This window comes from Rhinoderma darwinii, chromosome 2, assembly GCF_050947455.1.
Source record: "Rhinoderma darwinii isolate aRhiDar2 chromosome 2, aRhiDar2.hap1, whole genome shotgun sequence".
Taxonomy (NCBI): domain Eukaryota; kingdom Metazoa; phylum Chordata; class Amphibia; order Anura; family Rhinodermatidae; genus Rhinoderma; species Rhinoderma darwinii.
This window is the reverse complement of record NC_134688.1, coordinates 441,999,337-442,026,007: the sequence shown is the minus strand read 5'-3', so window position 1 is coordinate 442,026,007 and position 26,671 is coordinate 441,999,337. Positions and strand designations below refer to the sequence as shown.

The window sequence follows — 26,671 nt, the reverse complement described above, 5'->3', positions numbered from 1 at the left end:
GAACCAGTTCAATGGGGCAGTCATAGGTCCGATGTGGAGGCAGCGTCTCAGCCTCCCTTTTGCTTAAAACATCTGCATACTGAGCAAAATGGGGAGGCAGTCCCGCCAACAACTGAGGCAGAGGAGGCTGGACAGGATGGATCTGCAACAGACAACGACCATGGCACTTGGAGCCCCATTGGAGAAACTCTCCAGAATTCCAGTCCAGGACTGGGGCATGTAGTCGAAGCCAAGGCAGGCCCAGCAGAACAGGATTGATGGCCTTGGGCAAAACAAGGAAAGAAATTAATGCAGAATGCAGGACTCCAACCTGGAGCTTCAATGGCTTGGTTTTAGAAATGATGGGATCAGGCAGAGGCAGTCCATTAGCCCATGCCAGGGCTTTGCCATTAAGGAGAGAGATGATGAATGTGATCCTGACGTCATCCGAACAGAAGGACCTGGCATGTAGCCTGAAATGCATCTGGCACTGATTCAAAAATCCCCTGCAGGACCTCGGATCTCCATCATAGCGTGGAGGTAGCGGCAAGAAACACAGGGGGTTGGTACCGGTACAGACAGGAAGTGTAGCAGGAGGAACCGCAGGAACGGGTGCGGTGACGACTGTGGTTGGAGCAAGCATCCGATGGGCTATGGCGTTCACCGACAGGAGGAGCTGGTCTTGTCGTGACTGGAGATCCTCCATCTCGGCCAGCATGGCTTGTGTCGTCAAAGTCTCAGGTTGACCAGCGGGGCTCATGGCCTGAGCGTACGGTCACGAAGTGGGTTAGTGGACCCACTAGGCCTTACCGGCGTAGCGGGGAGGCAGCTGGCCAAACAGGACACCCAAGAAATACAATGTCCCGCGCAAGAGTACCTGTGTAGTCCAGACGGTGGCCGCAGCTCTGGTAGAGATGGAGATGGTTGCAGCAGATAGCGCCAAACGTGGCGGATGACATCCACTAAAATGTACGCCGCTGTGTGGGAACGGCGCATGCGCCGCTCCCACACAGTTCAATTTGAAATGCGCGCCGTCCGGCGCCATTTTCCTGTGGACCGGAAGTCGCGGCCGGACAGTAAGATTACTACTTCCGGTCGCGGCTTCCGGACTTCTGCACATGGAGCAGCGGCAGCAGACGGAGCGGATGGACCGGAGGGAGCGGCGGCGACTGGAGCAGGTAAGGGATTTCTATGTATGTTTGTGTTCAGTGTGTGTTTACTACTGTATGTAAACCTTCTACACTGTGTGTTAACTCAAAAAATGGCGACACACAGTGTAGGAGGTTAGACCGTTCAAACCCCTCGTTTCTCCTGGCACTAGCCAGGATAAAGGAGGGGGGGGATACTGAGAGCTCACTAGAGCGAGGGCTTTTTACCCAATTTTGCAGCATAAAGCAATATGGTTGCTTTACCACATGCAATGCTGCAATTTTGGGAATGGCTCCATCTAGTGACCAGCAATGGGAAATATTATAAATTAGAATCCAATTTATAATATTTCCTGACTCGTGAAAAAAAAAAAAAAATTAGAACAATGTTTAATCACCTATACACTAATTGTTTAACTAAAAAAAAAAAAAAAAAAAAACATGTTTTGCTGGTAACACATTCCCTTTAAGATTTCTCCCGAGCATTCCCCACTCTAGAACTAGCGACCCAAACACATCAGACTCTCTCCGATCAGTCATACTTTCCAAAATGGATCTAAGAAAGTGCTTTTCTGACACACCCATGTCTCTGCATTTTTTCCTTCCCACCTTCCAAAAGCCATAACTTTTTTTATTTTTCCGTCGATACAGTATTATGAGGGCTTGTTTTTTGCGGGACCATTTTCATTTTTCACGGCACCATTTATTATACCATAAAATGTATTGGGAAACTGGAAAAAAATTTGTTGTGGGATGGAATAGGGAAAAAAAACAGAAAACGTGATTCCTTATTATTTTGATGGGTTTCGTTTTTACGGCTTTTACCATACGGTAATAATGGCATGTTAACTTTATTCTACGAGTCAATACACTTACAGCCATACCAAATTACTATAGTTTGTTTTATGTTTTACTACTCTTACAAGTAAGAAACTATTGGTTCAAAATAAAATGTGTGTTTTGTCGCCATATTCTGAGAGACATGCTTGATCGCAGCATCTAAAGGGTTAAACGGCCAGGAACAGCGCGATCGCTTTTCCTGCCGTTAGTCCCGGGTGTCAGCTGTAAAACACAACGGACACCTGCTGCGTATGGAGCAGGCCCAGCGGGTGAGCCCACTCCAAATATCACCCCGCACCAAGACGCAATAGTATGTCATGGTGTGCAAACAGGTTATAGAGGCTCTGTCACCAGATTTTCAAACCCCTATCTCGTATTGCAGCAGATCGGCGCTGCAATGTAGATTACAGTAACAATTTTTTTTTTCAAAAACAAGCATTTTTGGCCAAGTTATGAGCATTTTTATATTTATGCAAATGAGCATTTCTTAAGTACAACTGGGCGTGTTTAAAGTTAAGTCCTAGTGGGCGTGTATTGTGTGTGTACATCTGGGCGTTTTTACTTGTTTTACTAGCTGGGCGTTGTGAATAGAAGTGTATGATGTTGACGAATCAGCATCATCCACTTCTCTTCGTTAACACCCAGCTTCTGGCAGTGCACAGACACACAGCGTGTTCTCGAGAGATCACGATGTGACGTCACTTCCTGCCCCAGGTCCTGCATCGTGTCGGACGAGTGAGGACACATCGGCACCAGGCGACAGAGGCTACATCGACTTACCTGCAAACGCCGATGCTGCTGCAGAATCAACTGTACCCTCTGTCGCCTGGTGCCGATGTGTCCTCGCTCGTCCGACACGATGCAGGACCTGGGGCAGGAAGTGACGTCACATCGTGATCTCTCGAGAACACGCTGTGTGTCTGTGCACTGCCAGAAGCTGGGTGTTAACGAAGAGAAGTGGATGATGCGGATTCGTCAGCATCATACACTTCTATTCACAACGCCCAGCTAGTAAAACAAGTAAAAACGCCCAGATGTACACACACAATACACGCCCACTTGGACTAAACTCTAAACACGCCCAGTTGTACTTAAGAAAGGCTCATTTGCATAAATATAAAAATGCTCATAACTTGGCCAAAAATGCTCGTTTTTGAAAAAAAAAAAAAACGTTACTGTTATCTACATTGCAGCGCCGATCTGCTGCAATACGAGATAGGGGTTTGAAAATCTAGTGACATAGCCTCTTTAACCCCTTAAGGACTGAGCCTGTTTTGGCCTTAAGGACACAGCCTATTTTTGCAAATCTGACATGTGTCACTTCATGTGGTAATAACTCCTATCCAAGCGATTCTGAGATTGTTTTCTCGTGACATGTTGTACTTTATGATACTGAAAAAAATTCTTCGTTAATTTCAATATTTATTTGTAAAAAACACAAAAATTTAGAGAAAATTTGCAAAAATCTGCATTTTTCTAAATTGTAATGTATCTGCTTGTAAAACAGATAGTAATACCACACAAAATATTTACTAGTTAACATTTCCCATATGTCTACTTTATGTTTGCATCGTTTTTTTAACGTGTTTTTATTTTTCTATGACCTCACAAGGCTTAGAACTTTAGCTGCAATTTCTCGCATTTTCAAGAAAATTTCAAAAGGCTATTTTTTCAGGGACCAGTTCAGTTCTGAAGTGGCTTTGAGGGCCTTATATATTAGAAACTCCCTATAAAACACCCAATTTTAAAAACTGCACCCCTCGAAGTATTCAAAACCACATTCAGAAATTATTTTAACCCTTTAGGCGTTTCACAGGAAATAAAGCTAAGTAGAAGTGAAATTTACAAATTTCTATTTTTTTTTACGAAATTCATTTGTAATAGTTTTTTCTGTAACACAGAAGGTTTTACCAGAGAAATGCAACTCAATATTTATTGCCCAGATTCTGCAATTTTTAGAAATATCCCACATGTGGACCTAGTGTGGTAATGGACTGAAACACAGGCCTCAGAAGCAAAGGAGCACCTGGTGGATTTTGGGCCTCTATTTTAGGCACCATGTCAGGTTTGAAGAGGTCTTGTGTGCCAAAACAGTGGAAACCCCCCAAAAGTGACCCCATTTTGGAAACTACACCCCTCAAGGAATTTTTCAAGAGGTATAGTTAGCATTATTAGCCCACAGCTTTTTTGCTAAATTTATTGGAACTGGTCTGTGAAAATGAAAATCTACTTTTTTTCTGAAAAAACATACAATGTTTTAGATTTTACAAGGAATAAAGGAGAAAAAGCACCCCAACATTTGTAAAGCAATGTCTCCGGATTACGGCAATACCCCATATGTAGTAATAAACTGCTGTTTGGACCCACGGCAGGGCTCAGAAGGGAACGAGGGCCATTTGGATTTTGGAGCGCAGATTTTGCTGGAATGGTTTTCGGTGCCATGTCGTGTTTGCAAAGCCCTGGAGGGGCCATAACAGTGGAAACTCCCCAAAAGTGACCCCATTTTGGAAACTACACACCTCAAGGAATTTTTCTAGGGGTATAGTGTGCATTTTGACCCTACACGGTTTTTGCTGAATTTATGGGAATTATGCCGTGAAATTGAAAATCTAAATTTTTTCTAATAAAATTTAGTTTTAGCTCAGATTTTTTTCATTTTTACAACAGATAAAGGAGAAAAAACACCCCAATATTTGGAACGCAAACTGTTCTGAGCACAGCAATACCCCATATGTGGTAATAAACTGCTGTTTGGACCCAAGGCGGAAGTTAGAAAGGACGGAGCGCCATTTGACTTTTGGAGCTCAAGTTTTGCTGGAATGGTTTGCGGCCCCATGTCACATTTGCAAAGCCACTGAGGGGCCAAAATAGTGCAAACCCGGCAAAAGTGACCCCATTTGGGAAACTATACCCCTCGTGGAATTTATCTAGCGGTATAGTGAGCATTTTGACCCCACAGTTCTTTTGCTGAATTATTGGGATTATGCAGTGAAAATGAAAAATCTACATTCTTTCCACTAAAATGTTGAATTGTTTTCATTTTCACAAGGAATAAAAGGAGAAAAAGCGCCCCAACAATTGTAAAGCAATTTCTCCCGAGTACGGCAATACCCCATATGTGGTTATAAACGGCTGCTTGGATACACCGCAGGGCTCAGAATGGTAGGAGTGCTACTTGGCATGTAGATTTTGGTTGATTGTTTTTTGGGCGCCGTGTCGCATTTGCAGAGCCCCTGAGGTACCCGTACAGTACAAACCCCTGAGAAGTGACTCCATTTTGGAAACTTTACCCCTCAGGGTAATCATCTAGGGGTGTACTGAGCATTTTGATCCCACAGGTGTCTCATAGATTGTATTAGAATGAGGCAGTAAAAATGAAAAAAAAAGTTTTTCCCAAAAATATGTAGTTTTGCACCCAATTTTTTTTCCCACAAGGGGTAATAGGAGAAAAAACACCACATAATTTGTTACCCAATTTCTCCCGAGTACGGCAATACCCTATGTGTGGCCCTAAACTGCTGTTTGGGCACATGGCAGAGCTCAAAATGGAAGGAGTGCCATGTGGCTTTTAGAGCACAGATTTTGCTGGACTGGTGTAGGGGCGCCATGTCGCATTTGCAGAGCGTTCTTAGGTACCAGAGTGAGTGTAAAACCATGAGAAGTGACCCCATTTTGTAAACTACACCCCTCAAGGCATTTATCATTTGCCTGGACATATGACAGGGCTTAGGAGTGAAAGGCGCATGTGAGACCTATTTTGGTGATTTTCGCAGCATTAGCCCACAACGGCAGGGCTCTGAGGTCAAATAGTAAAACAAACCCCCAAGTAGTGACCCCCATTTTGGAAACTGTACCCCTCAAGGCATTTTGACCGCACAGGTTTTTTTTTTCTATTAGAAATGAATGCTCAGTGGATGGTGCAAAGTGAAAATTGCTAATTTCCACAGGTATGTGCCATTTTAGTGCACAATATTTTGTGCCCAGTTCGTGCCACTGAAGACAAATACCTCAAACTGTTACGCGGGTTCTCCCGGGTATGGTGATGCCATATATGTGGACGTACACTGCTGCTTGGGCACGCTGCAGGGCGCACCATTTGGCTTTTGGAGCGTGGATTTTGCTCGCTAGTTGTTTTGTTTGGGGTTTTGCTGGTATTTCAGTTATGATGTGGGGGCATATGTAAGCTGTGCGGAGAACATCAGGGGTATAATAAGAGAGTATAATAATGGGGTAAATAAATAATTATCCACAGATGTGTGGCCAGTGTCGCACTGATAAATGGCGCCCGATCTTATCCGCTTTTGGACACTTTGCACATTTTGCATCGCCATATTCTGAGAGCCAAAACGTCTTTATTTTTTCTCCCCCGGAGCTGCGTGAGGGCTTATTTGTTGCGGGACAATCTGTAGATTTCATTGGTACCATTTTGGGGTACATGCGATTTTTTGATCACTTTGTATTTCATTTTTTTGGCAAGCAAGGTGACCAAAAACCTGCAATTCTGATGTTATTTATTATTTATTTTTTTACGGCGTTCGCCATGCGCTATGAATGACAATTTTACGTTATTCTGCGGGTCGGTACGATTACGGTGATACCAGATGTATATAGTTTTTCTTATGCTTTGAAGCGTCTGCACGATAAAATCACTTTTGTTTCAAATAATTTATTTTTGGCGTCACCGTATTCTGAGAGCCATAACTTTTTTATTTTTCCGTCAAAAAAGCGGTGGGAGAGCTTGTTTTTTGCGGGACGGGCTGCGTTTTTTAATGGTATAATTTTGGGGTACATGCAACTTTTAGATGCCTTTTTTTATTCTGTTTTGCGAAGGGTAGTGACTAACAAACAGCGATTCTGGAATCGTTTTTTTACTGTGTTCACCGTACGGGTAAAGTAGCGTGATATTTTTATAGTTTGGGTCGTTACGGACGCGGGGATACCACATATGTGTACTTTTTTTTATGTTTTTTGGTTTTTCCTATAATAAAAGACTTATTATAGGAAAAAAGGCTGTTATAGTGGTTTTTTTTAACATGAAACGTATTTATTTATTTTTTTACAACATTTTTATTAACTTGTTTTAACTTGTTTTGTCCGACATGGGAAATTGAAGGCATGAAGCCCTGATCGCTATTCTAATACACTGCACTACCTACATAGTGCAGTGTATTAGAGCTGTCAGCTATTCACTGACAGCAAGCCTATTAGGCTTCGCCTCCCGACGGGGCCTAATAGGCTTCCGTACTAGGAAGCGATTGTTAGGCTATGGTTGCCATAGCAACCATCGGAACATCGGCGGGTGCCGATGGTTGTCATTAGCAACCATAGGGTACGATCTAATCACTTAGATGCAGCGATAGCTGCATCTAAGGGGTTAATCGACCGGATCGGAGCCTTGCTCCGGTCCTGGCCATTAGGGCACGATGTCAGCAGTGACAAACAGCTGACACCCGCGCCCGTGGCAACCATCGTGGTTGCCGACAGGCTACAAGACACTTCGATGCATCGATCACGATGATCGATGCATCGAAGGGGTTAATCGGCCGGATCGGAGCGTAGCTCCGGTCCTGGCCGTTGCAGAGGGGCGTCGGACAGCGGATTCCCGGCGGTGATAGCGCTGGCTCAGCTTCTGAGCCAGCGCCATCACATAACCTACGTCATGGAGCTGTGATTGGTCAGTCTGCTTTGACTGACCAATCACAGCGATCGCCGGCAGGAGACCGCTGCGAATGGTCCCCTGCCGTCTTACTGTGCCGGTCAACTGTCATAAACAGTTGACGGCACAGTTCTGTCACCTTGTCCTTTGACAGGGTGACAGTTTTTAGCCAGGACGCGCCGGTACGTCCCTGTGCCTTAAAGCACTTCAATGCAGGACGTACCGGTGCGTCCTGGTGCGCTAAGGGGTTAAGCAGCTGATATCTAATAAAAGCCTATTTTGTTTTGAGCACTATATACACACTAGATTATATTCTATTTATGGCATACAACAAAAAAACATGCAAGAATACAACATTTTGATGATCATGCTAAAAAGAAATGAGTGAGCTTAAAAAGGATATCCACCGAGAATTGTAGAATTGACCATATATTAGTAAATCAGGGGCAGCCACATTTTCCTAATAGTGTTCCTTTTACTTATGGAATTGTTGCCATTTTTCCTGTTTTGTTGTGGCAGCTATTTTTGTAGAAGTGTCAGAGAGGGCAGCCATCTTGATTGCCACCTAACGAGCTTCTAAGTAAATTGCTACTAAGTTATAGATATGGCTCGATGTGCAAAACGAGGAGCAAATACAAAAGGGACTAAAGTGCTCATCCTCTTGCTACATTTGCAAAAAAAATGGCTAAAACTAAGCAAAATAAACATAACGAACATTGGGTATGACTAAATTCTGATTAAAACATATATCCAATTTTACTTTTTTGTGTATATGTCAGTATAACTTTGTCTCAACTTTATTGAAATTGTAGTCAACCACGCTTTCAATGGTTCATAGTTAGTACGGTTGAAAAAATACATATGTTCATCAAGTTAAACCAAGGGATGGGAGAAAGGGAAGGGTTGAGAGAAATTATAGAACTTTGTTTTACCCCTATTGATCCAGAGGAAGGTTTCAAAATAAATAAATAATAGATAAATATAAAAGTTACCCATCACGTATTAACCAATCCTCCCTAAAAAGGAAAAATTCCCTCCTGAAAAAAAAAGCTGTAAATGTTTTGTATTTTAATAGGAGTCAATAGCAGACAAAAGTAACTGTATATGCATATAGTAACACATTTCTCGAGGAAATACTTTCGGCAGCACAAAGCAAACACTCCTGCCAAATGGAAATCGCCAAAAGCATGTGAACCTAGCCTATTAGTAACAAAAAAAAAAAGTAATCATTAATGGCCAAGACAGGGAAAAAAAAAAGTAAAATTATATATATATATATATATATATATATATATATATATATATATATTTTTTTTTTTTTTTTTTTTTCGCTCTGAAAAATAAAAGCTCTGAATTCCCCAAGGCTGAAGGGACCTAGAAAAGAATAGCAGCTGAAGACTGAATGTATCACTCAAGATGAGCCTATAAGGACTATTACAGTTCATAAAACGTATTTCTGGAGGAAATGACACAAGGTGAACATTTATTGCTTTGATGGAACATATATTGATCACAAGACAATGAGAGGAAGCAGCAGACACAAAGTATTCTTCCTTAAACTTACCAAGATCCTTTATCTTTGGTAGCACATTGTATGTAAAATTTTTATAGGATGCTATTTTTCCTTCTGGTGATGCAATTCCAACATGAGATTCATAAATGCGAATGCTGTTTGGCTTCTTTGGGCGTTCATATTTACGCTACAAGAAAGTGGTATATTAATATAGATAAAATAGGATCTAAAAGGGTCAAAATATAAAATAAAAAAATTGTACAAAAATATAATGAAACGCACACACGCCAAATTTTATAGTTGTGCCGAGTTCTAGTGTGAACAGCGAAAGAAGGGAGTTGTGAACCTATCAATAAAAAAAACATGCTGTCTCCTCTACTTACTAGGGGTCCTTTTACACAGCCCGATATAGCGATCATTTGCTCCTTTCACAAGGAGCTGTGATTAGTAATGTATGGGGACGATCGATCGTTACAACGATCATTCGTGACCATACATTTCGATCACGTCAGTAGCACATCTGTCTGTTTACACCGGAAAATGTGCTGCCGACTAGAGACCATTTTATTGGCCGCATTATCGAGCCAATGGCTAGATGAACGAGCATTTTCCCGATTAATGGCCTGTGTTAAAGAGCCTTAAGGGCTACATTAAAACTGTCCCACACTAAATATTCATCATGTTAGATAACTGAAACCTGATTTACCTCATGACGGTGTTCGTAATTTACATCTCATCATGGACAACTGCTTTAATATAAGGGCTGACTGATTATTTTTATAGGGAAGCCGTGGCCAGTCAGATACTTTCCCAACAGTTGGTAAATATACAGCGTATAAGTAGGTATACAGTTTAACCCCTATCCGCACGAGTAAGTAACTATACGTCGTTGCGGGAGGACAGCTGACACTCTACTCTTGCCGGCCAACGGTCCTTTGCCGCTGATTCCGGCGAATTAACCCCTTAACTCCGGCGATCGGTTGCAATCACCGCATTTTAGGAGTTTCTAGCATATCGGCCGACCCCGGTCCGAAATCGCGGGATTTGCCGATAGTTAGCATGGCAAACGGAAGCCAAACAATAGCCTCTGTGTCTGCCATGGACAGAAGCCCATCAGGACCAACCTTCAACTGGTCCTGATAGGTAGTCACTGTGACGTTCCCGATGCACACTGTCGGCGACAAGGTGTGCATTGGGAACTGGGAGGTCAGCTGTCCCCGACAGCTGACACTCCAGTGTTGCCGATCAGCGGCTCATCGACGCTAAATTCTGCAATTAACCCGTTAAATGCGGCGCTTGATTATGATCTCCGCATTTAGGGGTTTTGTTGCACATCAGCAGCCACCATGCAATTGTGGGGGTTGCTGATGCAACAGCCTCCGGGTCTGCCATGTATGGAAGCCTATGAGGACCAGCCTCTGGCTGGTCCACGTTGACTTACTGTCAGAGTGACTGGGACGTCACACTGACAGTTGGAATACATTACACTACCTAGGTAGTGTAATGTATTCTAGCAGCGATCAGAGCTGCAAGTAAAAATAATAAAGAGTAAAGAATAAAAAAAAAAGTTAATAAAAATGTTTTATAAAAGTCATTTATTATAGGAAAAAAATTAAACCGTTAAAAAAAGTACACATAATTGGTATCACCGCGTTCGTAATGACCCAAACTATGAAACTATGTTATTTTTTCGGCACGGTGAACGCCACAAACAAAATAAACGGAAAACTATGTCAGAATCGCTATCTTTTGGTCACCACCCCTTCCAAGATATAGAATAAAAGGTGATCATAAAGTCGCATTTACACCAAAATAGTACCAATAAAAACTACAACCCGTCCCTCAAAAACAAGACCTCCCACGGCTTTTTTGACTAAAAAATAAAAGTTACGGCTCAGAATATGGTGTCTCAGAAAATAAATTATTTTATAGAAACATAATTTTATTGTGCAAACGCTGCAAAACTTAAAAAACCGATATACATATGGTAACGCCGTAATCGTACTAACCTGCAGAATAAAGTAAAACTTAATTTATTGCGCACACGGTGAATGCTGTAAGAAAAAGATGTAATAAACAGTGATCAGGAAGATGTGTACCATAAAATGGTACCAATAAAAGCTACAGCTCATCCCGCCAAAAATAGGCCCCCAGACTGCTCAATCGACCAAAAAATAAAAAAAATTCTGGATGTCAGAATGTGATGATACAAAACAATTATTTTTTTTTAACATAGTCTTTTCTTTGTAAAAGTAGTAAAATATAAAAAAAAACCTATATAAATTTAGTATCATCATAATCGTATTGAGATACAGAATTAAACTAAAGTTGTCATTTTTACCACACGGTAAAAGACTTAAAAACAAAACCCTAAAAACAATGGAGGAATCAATTTCAAAATCAATTTAAGCCCGCAAATAATTATTTTTCAGTTACCCAGCACATTTTATGGTACTTTAAATGTTGTTAATAGAAACTACAACTCTTCCCGCAAAAAATAATCCCTCACACCGCTCTATTGATGGAAAAATAAAAAAAATTATGGCTCTTAGAAGGCGGGGAGTGAAAAATGAAAATGAAAATGAAAAAGCAAAAAAGGATCAGTCCTGAAAGGGTTAATTAATTTCTAATAAAAAAAAAAAACATTTATGACCACATATGGGGTAATGCCGTAATCGGGAGAAATTGCTTTACAAATGTTGGGGGTACTTTTCCTCTTTTATCTCTTGTGAAAATTTAAAAAAAAAAAAAAAACACAACATTTTAGTGGACAAAAGTGTTGATATTAAATTTCACGGCCTAATTCCACTAAATTCTACAAAAAACCTGTGGGGTCAAAATGCTCACTATACCGCTAGAAAAATTCCTTGAGGGGTGTATTTTCCAAAATAGGGTCACTTTTGGGGGGTTTTCACTGTTTTGGTCCCTCCAGGGCGTTGCCAACCCGACATGGCACTGAAAACCAATCCAGCAAAATCTGCGCTCCAAAATCCAAAAGGCGCTCCTTCCCTTCTGAGCCCTGCAGTGGGACTAAACAGCAGTTTATTACCACATATGGGGTATTGCCATAATCGGGAACAATTGCTTTACAAATGTTGGGTTACTTTTTCTCCTTTAATCCTATGAAAAATGAAACAATTCTATGTTTCCACAAAAAAAAAACGGTGATTTTCATCTTCACAGACTAATTCCACTAAATTCTGCAAACAAAACTGTGGGGTCAAAATGCTAACTATACCCCTAGAAAAATGTCTTGAGGGGTGTAGTTTCCAAAATGGAGTCACTTTTGGGGGGTTTCGACTGTTAGGCTGTGTTCACACGATCTATATTCTGTCGTAAACGAGGCGTATTATGCCTCGTTTTACGACTCAAAATACGGCTCCAATACGTCGGCAAACATCTGCCCATTCATTTGAATCGGTTTGCCGACGTACTGCGACGACGACCTGTCACTTACGCGTCGTCGTTTGACAGCTGTCAAACGACGACGCACAAAAATGACTGCCTCGTCAAAGAAGTGCAGGACACTTCTTTGAAATTTGAGCCGTTCTTCATTGAATTAAATGAAGGACAGCTCAAATGATCGGCCGTCAAAGACGCCTCGCAAAATGCGAGAAGCTTTTACGTCTGAAACGACGCAGCTGTTTTCTCCTGAAAACAGTCTATCTTTTCAGACGTAAAAGCCAGTTCTCGTGTGCACATACCCTTAAGGTACCATTGCTTCTGAGGCCAGTGCTTAAGTCCATTACCACACTAGGGCCACATTTTGTATATTTCTAAAAACTGCAGAATCTGGGCAATAAATATTGAGTTGCGTTTCTCTGGTAAAACCTTCTGTGTTACGGATTTTTTTTTATTACAAATGAATTTCGGCAAAAAAAATGAAATTTGTAAATTTCACATCTACATTGCCTTAATTCCTTTGAATCGCCTAAAGGGTTCAAATACTTTCTGAATGTGGTTTTGAATACTTGGAGTGGTGCAGTTTTCAAAATGAGGTGATTTATGGGGACTTTCTAATATAGAAGGCCCTCAAAGCCACTTCAGAACTGAACTGGTCCCTGAAAAAAATAGCCTTTTGAAACTTTCTTGGAAATATGAGAAATTGCTGTTAAAGTTCTAAGCCTTGTAACGTCCTAGAAAAATAAAAAGGACGTGAAAAAAACTATGCAAACATAAAGTAGACATATGGGAAATGTTAACTAGTAACTATTTTGTGTGGTATTACTATCTGTTTTACAAGCAAATACATTTAAATGTAGAAAAATGCTAACTTTTGCAAATTTTCGCTAAAATTTGACATTTTTCACAAATAAATATTAGGGGTTAAATAAAAGTTTAATAAAATAATAGATATACAGTTTAATATTTTATAGAAAAAAACAATTACCGTAATTTTCAGACTATAAAACGCACCCAGGTTTTAGACAACAAAAATTTGTAAAAAATGATTTCCTATTTTACAAAGAAAAAACAATTTGATAAAAAAACAAATGTGTTTTGTTTCACCACATTCTGAGAGCCATACATTTTTATAAATTTTTATCGATTGAGCGGTGTGAGGGCTTATTTTTTTGCAGGACGAGCTGTAGTTTTTATTGGTACTATTTTTTGGTACATACGTTCTTTTGATCACTTTTTATTTAATTTTTCTTACGCCTTTGTACGAGTTAAATAATTGTATATTGCAATAGTTACGACTTTTATAGATGCAGTGATACCAATTTTTTTATGTTTTGTGCTTGGGGAAAAATGGGAAAAGGTTTTTTTTTTTTTTTTACTTTTAATATTACTTTTATTTTATTTTTTTACATTCCTGAAAATGTATCTAACATATTTTTACACATATTTGTTCACCTAGGGGACTTGAACCAGCAATCGTTAGATTACTGGTACAATACACTGCAATACAAATGTATTGCAGTACGTTGTCATTTTTACAGGCTTCTGCTAAGCTCTGCCGGAGACATGGCAAGCAGAGGCAGGCAGAAGGCAGACCTGGCATGACAACCATTGGCGCCCTCCGATCGCGTTCCTAGGGTGGCCCATTGAGCTGTTGGAAGGGGCCGTCCCTCTCCTAAAAGTTTAGATGCCACGGTCGCTAATGACAAATACTGCGTGCTAAATTACGACCAAGTCACATCTATTTATCTAAGTGTCACAAGGCACAATAGGATGTATAGAAATCTGTATTAACCCCTTCCCTCTTTGTCCACTTTTGACCTTCCTGACCGAGCCTCATTTTTCAAATCGGACATGTTTCACTTTATGTGGTAATAACTCCGGAATGCTTTTACCTATCCAAGCTATTCTGAGATTGTTTTCTAGTGACACATTGGACTTTGTGTTACTGCCAAAATTTGCTCGATACGTTCAGTATTTAATAGTGAAAAACACCAAAATGTAGCGAAAAATTGCAAAAATTAGCATTTTTCTCAATTTAAATGTTGCTTGTAAGACAGGCAGTTATACCACACAAAATTATTGCTAATTAACATCCCTCATATGTCTACTTTAGATTGGCATCGTTTTTTTTTTGAAAATTCTTTTATTTTTCTAGGACGTTACAAGGCTTTGAACTTTAGCAGCAATTTCTAAAATTTTCAAGAAAATTACAAAAGGATATTTTTACAGGGGCCAGTTCAGTTGTGAAGTGGTTTTGAGGGCCTTCTATATTAGAAACCCCCAATAAGTCACCCCATTTTAAAATCTTCACTTCTCAAAGTATTGAAAACAGCATTTATAACGTTTCTTAACCCTTTAGACGTTTCACATGAATTAAAGCAAAGTAGAGGGGAAATTTACAAATTTTATATTTTTTTGCAGAAATTTATTTTTAATCCATTTTTTTTGTAACACAAAGTTTTGCCAGAGAAATGCAACTCAATATTTATTGCCCAGGTTCTGCAGTTTTAGGAAATATCCCACATGTGGCCCTAGCATGCTTAAAGACTGACGCACCAGCCTCTGAAGCAAAGGAGCACCTAGAGGATTTTGGGACCTTCTTTTTATTAGAATATATTTTAGGCACCATGTCAGGTTTGAAGGGCTCTTGCGGTGCCAAAACAGTGGAAATGCCCCAAAAGTGACCGCATTTGGGAAACTACACACCTCAAGGAAATTATCTAGGGGTATAGTGAGCATTTTGACCGCACAGGTTTTTTTCAGAAATTATTGGAAGTAAGCCGTGAGAATTAAAATCTAAATTTTTTCAAAGCAAATCTAGGTTTATCGATTTTTTTTTCTCATTTCCACAAGGACTAAAGGAGAAAAAGCACCGCAAAACAATACCCCATATGTGGTAATAAACGGCTGTTTGGACACACGGCAGGGCTTAGAAGGGAAAGAGCGCTATTTGGCTATTGGAGATCACATTTTGCAGGAATGATATGCGGAGGTCATGTCGCATTTGCAAAGCCCCTGAGGGGACAAAACAATGAAAACGCCCAAAACGTGAGTGCATTTAGGAAACTACACACCTTGAGGAATTCATCTAGGGGTGTAGTAAGCATTTTCACCCCACAGAATTTATTAGAATTGGGCAGTGAAAATAAAAACAATCCATTTTCTTCAATAAGACATAGCTTTAGCGCAAAATTTTTCAAAAAAAGAACCCAAGATTTATAAAGCAATTTCTCCTGAGTACGGCAATACCCCATATGTGGTCATAAACTGCTGTTTGGGCACACGGCAGGGCTCAGAAGGGAAGGAGCGCCATTTGGAGTGCAGATTTTGCTGGATTGGTTTCTGGGCGCCTGTGGGACCAAAATAGTGGAAACCCCCCCAGAAGTGACCACATTTTGGAAACTACACCCCTCAATGCATTCACCTAGGGGTGTAGTGAGCACGTTAACCCCGCAGGTGTTTTGTAGAAATTAGTGTGCACTCGATGTTGAAGAGTGAAAATGGGATTTTTTTCCATATATATGCTAATATGTGGTGCCCAGCTTGTGCCACCATAACAAGACAGCTCTCTAATTATTATGCGGTCTTTCCCGGTTTTAGAAATACCCTACATGTGGCCCTAATCTTTTGCCTTGACATTCGACCAGGCTCAGGATTGAAAGCGTACCATGTAAAATTGAGGCCTAATTTGGCGATTTACAAAGTATTGGTTCACAATTGCAGGGCTCAGATGTGAAATAATAAAAAGAAACCCCTGAGAAGTGACCCGAATTGGAAACTACACCCCTCAATGCATTTATTAAGGGGTGTAGTGAACATTTTCACCCCACATGTCTTTTTCATAAATGAATGCGCTGCGGATGGTGCAAATTAAAAATTTATATTTTTCCCTAGATATGCCATTTCAGTGGCAAATATATCATACGCAGCTTGTGCCACTGGAGACACACACCCCAAAAATTGTTAAAAGGGTTCTCCCGGGTAGGACGATGCCATACATGTGGAAGGAAACTGGTGTTTGGGCACACTGTAGGGTTCAGAGCAGAGGGAGCGCCATTTGGCTTTTGGAGAGCGGATTTTGCTTGGTAGTTGACTTGTTTGAGTATTGCTGGTGTTTCCATTTATAATGTGGGGGTACATGTAAGCTGGGCAGAGTACATCAAGGGAATAGTCAGGTGGTATAATAATGGGGTAAAAAAACAAACAATAAAATGATCCATAGATGTGTGTTATGCTGTGAAGCAATGCTTTCTGCACAGGCCAGTGTCGCAATGATATATGGCGTCCTTTCTTATGCCCCTTTTGGTCCACACTCCGCACCTTTGCAGTTTGAGGAATTTTGCTGGGAAAGTGCTGTCCTGGTATAATACGGGTACCCTCGCTTCCAGCAGATATGTTTGGGCCCTCCCCTTCCCGGTTCCCTAACTTTAGGTCCTTGATAAATCGCCTCTTGAAACAGAAGAAATGTTCCCCTCTCGCCGGCACAACTGCATATTTTTTTATTTCCTTACTTATTGGAGCCATAACTAATTAAATTTTTTCATAGACGTAGTGGTATGAGGGCTGTTTTTTTGCGGGACGAGCTGTAATTACTATTGGTACCATTTTGGGGTACATGCGACTTTTTGATCACCTTTTATCCTATTTTTTGGGAGGCAAGGTGACCAAAAAAAACGCAATTCTGGCATAGTTTTTTTTATACAGCGTTCACCATGTGTTATAAATTACATGTTAACTTTATTCTGTGGGTCAGTCCGATTCCGGCGATACATATTTTATAGCACTTTATTATGTTTTACAACGTTTTGCACAATAAAATTACTTTTGTAAAAATAATTTTTTCTGTCGTCAAGTTGTGAGAACCATAAGTTTTTAGTCGATGGAGCTGTATGAGGGCTTGTTTTTTGCGAGACGAGCTATAGTTTTTATAGGTACCATTTAAGGATACGTGCGACTTTTTATTCCAATATTTGTAGGGCAAAGTGACCAAAAAACAGAAACTCTGGTATATTTTTTTACTGTTTTTTTTTTTTACACTGTTCACCGCGTGCAATAAATAATATAATATTTTGATACCTCAGGTCGTTACGGTCGCGGCGATACCAAATACCAATTTTGGCGGGTGTTTAAGGACCCTTACGGTGAGGCACACTGCTGAATCTCCACAGGGGTGTGCAGATTCAGCCACGTCACTAGCTGGAGACAAGTTTATTGTAGTATGATACTAAAGTTTATATAAGACAGTATATACAATTTACCATGTAAGACTCAGCTGGTTGCCAATGAATCCAGTCGTACACCACATTCCTCTCTCCCTGAAAAACATACTTTGCCCATGGTGAAATACGGTATATCACTTCTCCAGACTTGGTTTTTATTACCACCTAAAAAAGAAAGAAAAACGTTAATACCACAATTCAATTATAACCGATACAATAAAAAAAAAAAGGCTCTGTTCACAATAATATTTTTAGGTTTCTATCAGAGGTTATAGTATTTTTCAAAATCACTGAAACCCCAACGGAAACCTGACAAACATCCTCATCTGTCCATGTGCTTGGTCACGATCTGCTTGAAAACAGTTGCGGCATAGCCTTTAGCCGTCATGACTATGTTATTAATAGAAGTAATGATGCTAATGTGAACAAAGCATAAACAGTACGAAAAGGGGAAAAAAGTCATTCTGAACTTATGTGGAAAATGTATCAAAACTGGTGCAAAGAAAAAGTGGTAAAGATGCTCATAACAACCAGACAAATGGTTTATTTCATTATAAAAAACGCTTTAGAAAAACGGGAGCTGCAATCTGATAGGTTGTCATGGTCTAGCTGCACTTCTTTTTGCACCGGTTTTGAGAGTTCTCCCAATATGTTACATAGTTACATAGTTAGTACGGCTGAAAAAAGACACATGTCCATCAAGTTCAACCAAGGGACGGGAAAAGGGAAGGAAACATTTCTACACATAGGAGCTAATATTTTTTTGTTCTAGGAAATTATCTAACCCTTTTTTAAATCCATCTACTGTCCCTGCTGTGACCAGCTCCTGCGGTAGACTATTCCATAGATTCACAGTTCTCACGGTAAAGAAGGCTTGTCGCCTCTGCAGCTTGAACCTTTTTTTCTCCAGACGGAGGGAGTGCCCCCTTGTTTTTTGAGGGGGTTTTACAAGGAACAGGATTTCACCATATTTTTTGTATGTGCCATTAATATATTTATATAAGTTAATCATGTCCCCCCTTAGTCGTCTTTTTTCAAGGCTAAATAGGTTTAATTCTTTCAATCTTTCCTCATAACTTAAATTCTCCATGACCCTAATTAGCTTCGTTGCTCTTCTTTGTATTTTTTCCAACTCCAGGGCATCCTTTCTATGAACTGGAGCCCAGAACTGAACTGCATATTCTAGATGAGGCCTCACTAATGCTTTGTAAAGTGGCAATATTACATCCCTGTGCCGTGAGTCCATGCCTCTTTTAATACACGACAATATCCTGCTGGCCTTTGAAGCAGCTGATTGACACTGCATGCTGTTATTGAGTTTATGATTTACAAGTACACCCAGATCCTTCTCAACAAGTGAATCCGCCAGTGTAGCTCCCCCTAGGACATATGATGCATGCAGGTTGTTGGTACCCAGATGCATAACTTTACATTTATCTACATTAAACTTCATCTGCCAAGTGGACGCCCAAACACTTAGTTTGTTTAAACCTGCCTGCAATTCATGAACATCTTCCATAGACTGAACTATATTACATAGCTTGGTGTCATCTGCAAAAATAGAAATAGTGCTATTAATCCCATCTTCTATATCATTAATAAATAAGTTGAATTTATGTGTTTATGGAAAGCGGTGTGACAGCTGGGTAGTCCTAGTTTTCACAATGCATTTCTAAGGCCTCATGCACACGACCGTAAAAACACCCGTTATTACGGGTCGTAATTACGACCCGTAATAACGGGCTCATAGACTTCTATTGGCCACGGGTACCTTCCGGTTTTCTTACGGGAAGGTGCCCGTGCCGTTGAAAAAGATAGAAAATGTCCTATTTCAGGCCGTAATAACGGCACGGACAGCCCATAGAAGTCTATGGAGCTCCAGTAATGACGGGTGACTACGTGTGTGCAACCGTCATTACGGCAGCGTTGCTAGGCGACGTCAGTAAATAGTCACTGTCCAGTGTGCTGAAAGAGTTAACTGATCGGCATTAACTCTTTCAGCACCCTGGACAGTGAATTCTGATCAGAATATAGAGCAACCTGTAAAAAAATAAAATAGAAGACGTTCATACTTACCGAGAACTTCCTCCAGTCCGGTCTCCCGGCCGTTGCCTTGGTGATGCGTCTCTCTCGACATCCGGCCTGACATCCCTGGATGACGTTTCTGCCCATGTGACCGCTGCAGCCTGTCACATGGACTGTCGCGTCATCCAGGGAGGTCGGGCTGGATGTGAAGAGAGGGACGCGTCACCAAGGCAATGGCCGGGTAAGTATGAATTTCTTTAACTTTTATTACAGAAAGGGCTGTCCCTTCTCTCTATCCTGCACTGATAGAGAAAAGGGGCTGACGATTAGTGCAGTGCTATTTTGCAGCCAAAGACGTGCCCGTGAATACGGGTGACACCGGACCCATATTTACGGGCACGGGTCCGTAAATACTGGTGCAAAACGGGTCAAATACGTGTGACACCGGACCCGTATTTACGCCAGTATTTACGGGTGGGAAAAAATACGGTCGTGTGCATGAGGCCTGAAAAGCATTTTGCAAGGACACTCTTTTGCTGTTGTATGTATAGAATGCTGTAAATCCTACATTCTCACTACAGGGGCACCTTTAGAGACAATGACACCCATTTAGTCCCAATTCCAACCTTTGAATCTCCGTAACAACATACCATTGCTACGTCTTCCCATTATTTTTCGGTGATCTGTTTCAGAACTCAGTATCACGTGTAGCTCAGACTGATTAGCATAATTACAGATGGTGACACGTTATAAGGAAACTAATGGTTTTGAAATTTCAAATTGCACTTTGACCATTTATCAGAATATCAAGGAGATATCACAGATGAAGAATATTCCTTCAAAATTACAAATCTCTGGAAAGTTTGTGAAGTCTAATGCTGGAAGAAAGTGGGATGGTTCATAGATACCGTAACTAGTCTAGTCGAACCGTGTATATTTATTTATTTTTAAGTAAATGCTATCCTTGTCTTTTTTTTTGTTTAGTCAGGCTAACTACGATAGTTTAAGACCACGCCATTTTCCCACGTTAATGAGCAAACACATTTTAGAATTTGTTTAGTACATGCGTGTTTAAAAGCTATAAACTTTGTTTTACCATTCGGTTATTCTAATAATTTTTTGCATCGTTCTGCTGTGATACATATGGATTTATTTTTATGTAATTTTTATATTCTATTATTTATTTTTTTGAACAGTGAAAAATGTTCTTAAAATTGTTTTCCGTTTTTGTTTAACAGCACAAAGTGTCACGAAAATACTTCTTTAAATCGCTTCCCCGTTCCATTAAAGTTATTTAAGTCCTTTGGAGGGAATTTTAATAATTTTTTTTTTTTCTTAATTCCCCTGTAACTAGGGCTGAAATATTTGCCCCAGTTGCAGGTGAAATACAGCCTCCTGAGATACACTGCAGAGCTGATCTGAGTTAGCGGTTACCCAGCAGCTCCTGGAGCTACACGGCACCCGGAATTTATGTGATCACTGGGACGAAAACAGAAGGCATTATGGCCTCTTCCTGAACTATATACACGGCGCCCATTAAGTCCTGTGTATACAGCGATCAGGAAGGCAGGGACGGTAATAAACCGTCTCTGCCTTCTCTCGCTATCTCTCTGGAGAGTCCGGCTGTCTCTGACAACCGTCTCTCCTATCTTACAGCTGCACGATTTCCGTGAAGCTGCAGACTCTGAAAGGACAATCAGAAACATGCTTGCAATCATAATAGGAACAACCTGATGTTTAAAGAGACTGTCACCACATTATAAGTGCCCTATCTCCTACTTAAGGAGATCAGCGCTGTAATTAAGGTGACAGCAGTGCTTTTTATTTAGAAAAACTATTAATTTTTACCACTTTGAGCGATTTTTAGCTTTATGCTAATGAGCGAGCGAGCGCGCGAGAGAGAGAGCAAACGCGCGCGCGAGAGAGAGAGCAAACGCGCGCGAGAGAGAGAGAGCAAACGCGCGCGAGAGAGAGAGAGCAAACGCGCGCGAGAGAGAGAGAGCAAACGCGCGCGCGAGAGAGAGAGAGCAAACGCGCGCGCGCGAGAGAGAGAGCAAACGCGCGCGCGCGAGAGAGCAAACGCGCGCGAGAGAGAGAGAGCAAACGCGCGCGAGAGAGAGAGAGCAAACGCGCGCGCGAGAGAGAGAGAGCAAACGCGCGCGCGAGAGAGAGAGCAAACGCGCGCGCGAGAGAGAGAGCAAACGCGCGCGCGCGAGAGAGAGCAAACGCGCGCGCGCGAGAGAGAGAGAGCAAACGCGCGCGCGCGAGAGAGAGCAAACGCGCGCGCGCGAGAGAGAGAGAGCAAACGCGCGCGCGAGAGAGAGAGAGCAAACGCGCGCGCGCGAGAGAGAGAGCAAACGCGCGCGCGCGAGAGAGAGAGCAAACGCGCGCGCGCGAGAGAGAGAGCAAACGCGCGCGCGAGAGAGAGAGAGCAAACGCGCGCGCGAGAGAGAGAGAGAGCGAGCAAACGCGCGCGCGAGAGAGAGAGAGAGAGAGCAAACGCGCGCGAGAGAGAGAGAGAGAGAGCAAACGCGCGCGCGAGAGAGAGAGAGAGAGAGAGAGCAAACGCGCGCGAGAGAGAGAGCGAGAGAGAGAGCGAGAGAGAGAGCGCGAGAGAGAGCGCGAGAGAGAGCGCGAGAGAGAGCGCGAGAGAGAGCGCGAGAGAGAGCGCGAGAGAGAGCGCGAGAGAGAGCGCGAGAGAGAGAGCGAGAGAGAGAGCGCGCGCGCGAGAGAGAGAGCGCGCGCGAGAGAGAGAGCAAACGCGCGCGCGAGAGAGAGAGCAAACGCGCGCGCGAGAGAGAGAGCAAACGCGCGCGCGAGAGAGAGAGCAAACGCGCGCGCGAGAGAGAGAGCAAACGCGCGCGCGAGAGAGAGAGCAAACGCGCGCGCGAGAGAGAGAGCAAACGCGCGCGCGAGAGAGAGAGCAAACGCGCGCGCGAGAGAGAGAGCAAACGCGCGCGCGAGAGAGAGAGCAAACGCGCGCGCGAGAGAGAGAGCAAACGCGCGAGAGAGCGCGCGCGCGCGCGCGAGAGAGCGCGCGCGCGCGCGAGCGAGAACGCGCGCGCGCGAGAGAGAACGCGCGCGCGCGAGAGAGAACGCGCGCGCGCGAGAGAGAACACGCGCGAGAGAGAACACGCGCGAGAGAGAGAGAGCACGCGCGCGCGCGAGAGAGAGAGCACGCGCGCGCGCGAGAGAGAGAGCGCGCGCGCGAGAGAGAGAGCAAACGCGAGAGAGAGAGCAAACGCGCGCGCGAGAGAGAGAGCAAACGCGCGAGAGAGAGCAAACGCGCGCGCGAGAGAGAGAGCAAACGCGAGAGAGAGAGCAAACGCGCGCGCGAGAGAGAGAGCAAACGCGCGAGAGAGAGCAAACGCGCGCGCGAGAGAGAGCAAACGCGCGCGCGAGAGAGAGCAAACGCGCGCGCGAGAGAGAGCAAACGCGCGCGCGAGAGAGAGCAAACGCGCGCGCGAGAGAGAGCAAACGCGCGCGCGAGAGAGAGCGCGAGAGAGAGCGCGCGCGAGAGAGAGAGCGCGCGCGCGCGAGAGAGAGCACGCGCGCGCGAGAGAGAGCAAGCGCGCGCGCGCGAGAGAGAGCAAGCGCGCGCGCGCGAGAGAGAGCAAGCGCCCGCGCGCGAGAGAGAGCAAGCGCGCGCGCGAGAGAGAGCAAACGCGCGCGCGAGAGAGAGCAAACGCGCGCGCGAGAGAGAGCAAACGCGCGCGCGAGAGAGAGCAAACGCGCGCGCGAGAGAGAGCAAACGCGCGCGAGAGAGAGCAAACGCGCGCGAAAGAGAGCGCGAAAGAGAGAGCGAGCGCGCGAAAGAGCGAGCGCGCGAAAGAGAGAAAGCGAGCGCGCGAAAGAGAGAAAGCGAGCGCGCGAAAGAGAGAAAGCGAGCGCGCGAAAGAGAGAAAGCGAGCGCGCGAAAGAGAGAAAGCGAGCGCGCGAAAGAGAGAAAGCGAGCGCGCGAAAGAGAGCGCGAAAGAGAGAAAGCGAGCGCGCGAAAGAGAGAGAGCGAACGCGCGAAAGAGAGAGAGCGAACGCGCGAAAGAGAGAGAGCGAACGCGCGAAAGAGGGAGAGCGAACGCGCGAAAGAGGGAGAGCGAACGCGCGATAGAGAGAGAGCGAACGCGCGAAAGAGAGAAAGCGCGAAAGAGAGAAAGCGCGAAAGCGAGAAAGAGCGCGAAAGAGAGGGCGAAAGAGAGCGCGAAACAGAACGAGAGAGAACGAACGAACGAACGAACGAGAGAGAGAGCGAACGAGAGAGAGAGCGAACGAGAGAGAGAGCGAACGAGAGAGAGAGCGAACGAGAGAGAGAGCGAACGAACGAGAGAGAGAGCGAACGAGAGAGAGAGCGCGAACGAACGAACGAGAGAGAGAGCGAACGAGAGAGAGCGAACGAGAGAGAGAGAGCGAACGAGAGAGAGAGAGCGAACGAGAGAGAGAGAGCGAACGAGAGAGAGAGAGCGAACGAACGAACGAACGAACGAGAGAGAGAGCGAACGAACGAGAGCGTACGAACGAACGAGAGCGTACGAACGAACGAGAGCGTACGAACGAGAGAGCGAACGAGAGAGAGAGAGCGAACGAGAGAGAGAGAGCGAACGAACGAGAGAGAGAGAGCGAACGAGAGAGAGCGAACGAACGAACGAACGAACGAGAGAGAGCGAACGAACGAGAGCGTACGAACGAACGAGAGCGTACGAACGAACGAGAGAGCGAACGAGAGAGAGAGAGCGAACGAGAGAGAGAGAGCGAACGAGAGAGAGAGAGCGAACGAGAGAGAGAGAGCGAACGAACGAGAGAGAGAGAGCGAACGAACGAGAGAGAGAGAGCGAACGAGAGAGAGCGAACGAACGAACGAACGAACGAGAGAGAGCGAACGAACGAGAGCGTACGAACGAACGAGAGCGTACGAACGAACGAGAGAGCGAACGAGAGAGAGAGAGCGAACGAGAGAGAGAGAGCGAACGAGAGAGAGAGAGCGAACGAGAGAGAGAGCGAACGAGAGAGAGAGAGCGAACGAGAGAGAGAGAGCGAACGAGAGAGAGCGAACGAGAGAGAGCGAACGAGAGAGAGAGCGAACGAAAGAGAGAGAGCGAACGAAAGAGAGAGCGAACGAGAGAGAGAGCGAACGAGAGAGAGAGCGAACGAGAGAGAGAGCGAACGAGAGAGAGAGCGAACGAGAGAGAGAGCGAACGAGAGAGAGAGCGAACGAGAGAGAGAGCGAACGAGAGAGAGCGAACGAGAGAGAGAACGAACGAGAGAACGAGAGAACGAACGAGAGCGTACGAACGAACGAGAGCGTACGAACGAACGAGAGCGTACGAACGAGAGAGCGAACGAGAGAGAGAGAGCGAACGAGAGAGAGAGAGCGAACGAACGAGAGAGAGAGAGCGAACGAGAGAGAGCGAACGAACGAACGAACGAACGAGAGAGAGCGAACGAACGAGAGCGTACGAACGAACGAGAGCGTACGAACGAACGAGAGAGCGAACGAGAGAGAGAGAGCGAACGAGAGAGAGAGAGCGAACGAGAGAGAGAGAGCGAACGAGAGAGAGAGCGAACGAGAGAGAGAGAGCGAACGAGAGAGAGAGAGCGAACGAGAGAGAGAGAGCGAACGAGAGAGAGCGAACGAGAGAGAGAGCGAACGAAAGAGAGAGAGCGAACGAAAGAGAGAGCGAACGAGAGAGAGAGCGAACGAGAGAGAGAGCGAACGAGAGAGAGAGCGAACGAGAGAGAGAGCGAACGAGAGAGAGAGCGAACGAGAGAGAGAGCGAACGAGAGAGAGAGCGAACGAGAGAGAGAGCGAACGAGAGAGAGCGAACGAGAGAGAGAACGAACGAGAGAACGAGAGAACGAACGAGCGAGAACGAATGAACGCGAGAGAACAAACGAAGGAGAGAGAACGAAGGAGAGAGAGAGAAAAAGCGAGAGAGAGAAAGAGAAAAAACGAGAGCGCGCGTGAGAGAAAGAACGAAAGACAAAGAGAGAGAGAGAAAGAGAAAAAGCGAGAGAGAGAACAAAAGAAAGCGAGAGAGAGAACGAAAGAGAGAGAGAGAGAACGAAAGAGAGAGAGAGAGAACGAAAGAGAGAGAGAGAGAACGAAAGAGAGAGAGAGAGAACGAAAGAGAGAGAGAGAACGAAAGAGAGAGAGAGAACGAAAGAGAGAGAGAACGAAAGAGAGAGAGAGAACGAAAGAGAGAGAGAGAACGAAAGAGAGAGAGAGCGAACGAAAGAGAAAGAACGAGAGAGAGAACGAACGAGAGAGAACGAACGCGAGAGAACAAACGAAGGAGAGAGAACGAAGGAGAGAGAGAGAAAAAGCGAGAGAGAGAAAGAAAAAACTAGAGCGCGCGTGAGAGAAAGAACGAAAGACAAAGAGAGAGAGAGAAAGAACGAAAGACAAAGAGAGAGATAGAGAGAGAGAGAAAGAACGAAAGACAAAGAGAGAGAGAGAGAGAAAGAACGAAAGACAAAGAGAGAGAGAGAAAGAGAGAAAGAACGAAAGACAAAGAGAGAGAGAGAAAGAGAGAAAGAACGAAAGACAAAGAGAGAGAGAGAAAGAGAGAAAGAACGAAAGACAAAGAGAGAGAAAGAGAGAAAGAACGAAAGACAAAGAGAGAGAACGAGAAAAAGCGAGAGAGAGAGAGAACGAAAGAGAGAGAGAGAACGAAAGAGAGAGAGAGAGAACGAAAGAGAGAGAGAGAGAACGAAAGAGAGAGAGAGAACGAAAGAGAGAGAACGAAAGAGAGAGAGAGAGAGAGAGAACGAAAGAGAGAGAGAGAGAGAGAACGAAAGAGAGAGAGAGAGAGAGAGAGAGAACGAAAGAGAGAGAGAGAGAGAGAACGAAAGAGAGAGAGAGAGAGAGAACGAAAGAGAGAGAGAGAGAGAG

At 43.8% G+C, this 26,671-nt stretch overlaps 1 protein-coding gene across 2 annotated transcripts in view; it reads right to left on the bottom strand.

Moving 5' to 3' along the window:
* Positions 1 to 26,671, bottom strand: part of GBE1 (1,4-alpha-glucan branching enzyme 1) — a 274,968-nt gene that overhangs the window by 156,955 nt on the left and 91,342 nt on the right. For both annotated transcript variants that reach the window (XM_075854471.1, XM_075854472.1), the window contains 2 exons: positions 17,800 to 17,925; positions 9,188 to 9,323 (listed from right to left, as the gene is read on the bottom strand). In XM_075854471.1, coding sequence (XP_075710586.1) covers positions 9,188 to 9,323; positions 17,800 to 17,925 — 262 coding nt within the window. The remainder of the gene's footprint in view (positions 1 to 9,187; positions 9,324 to 17,799; positions 17,926 to 26,671) is intronic.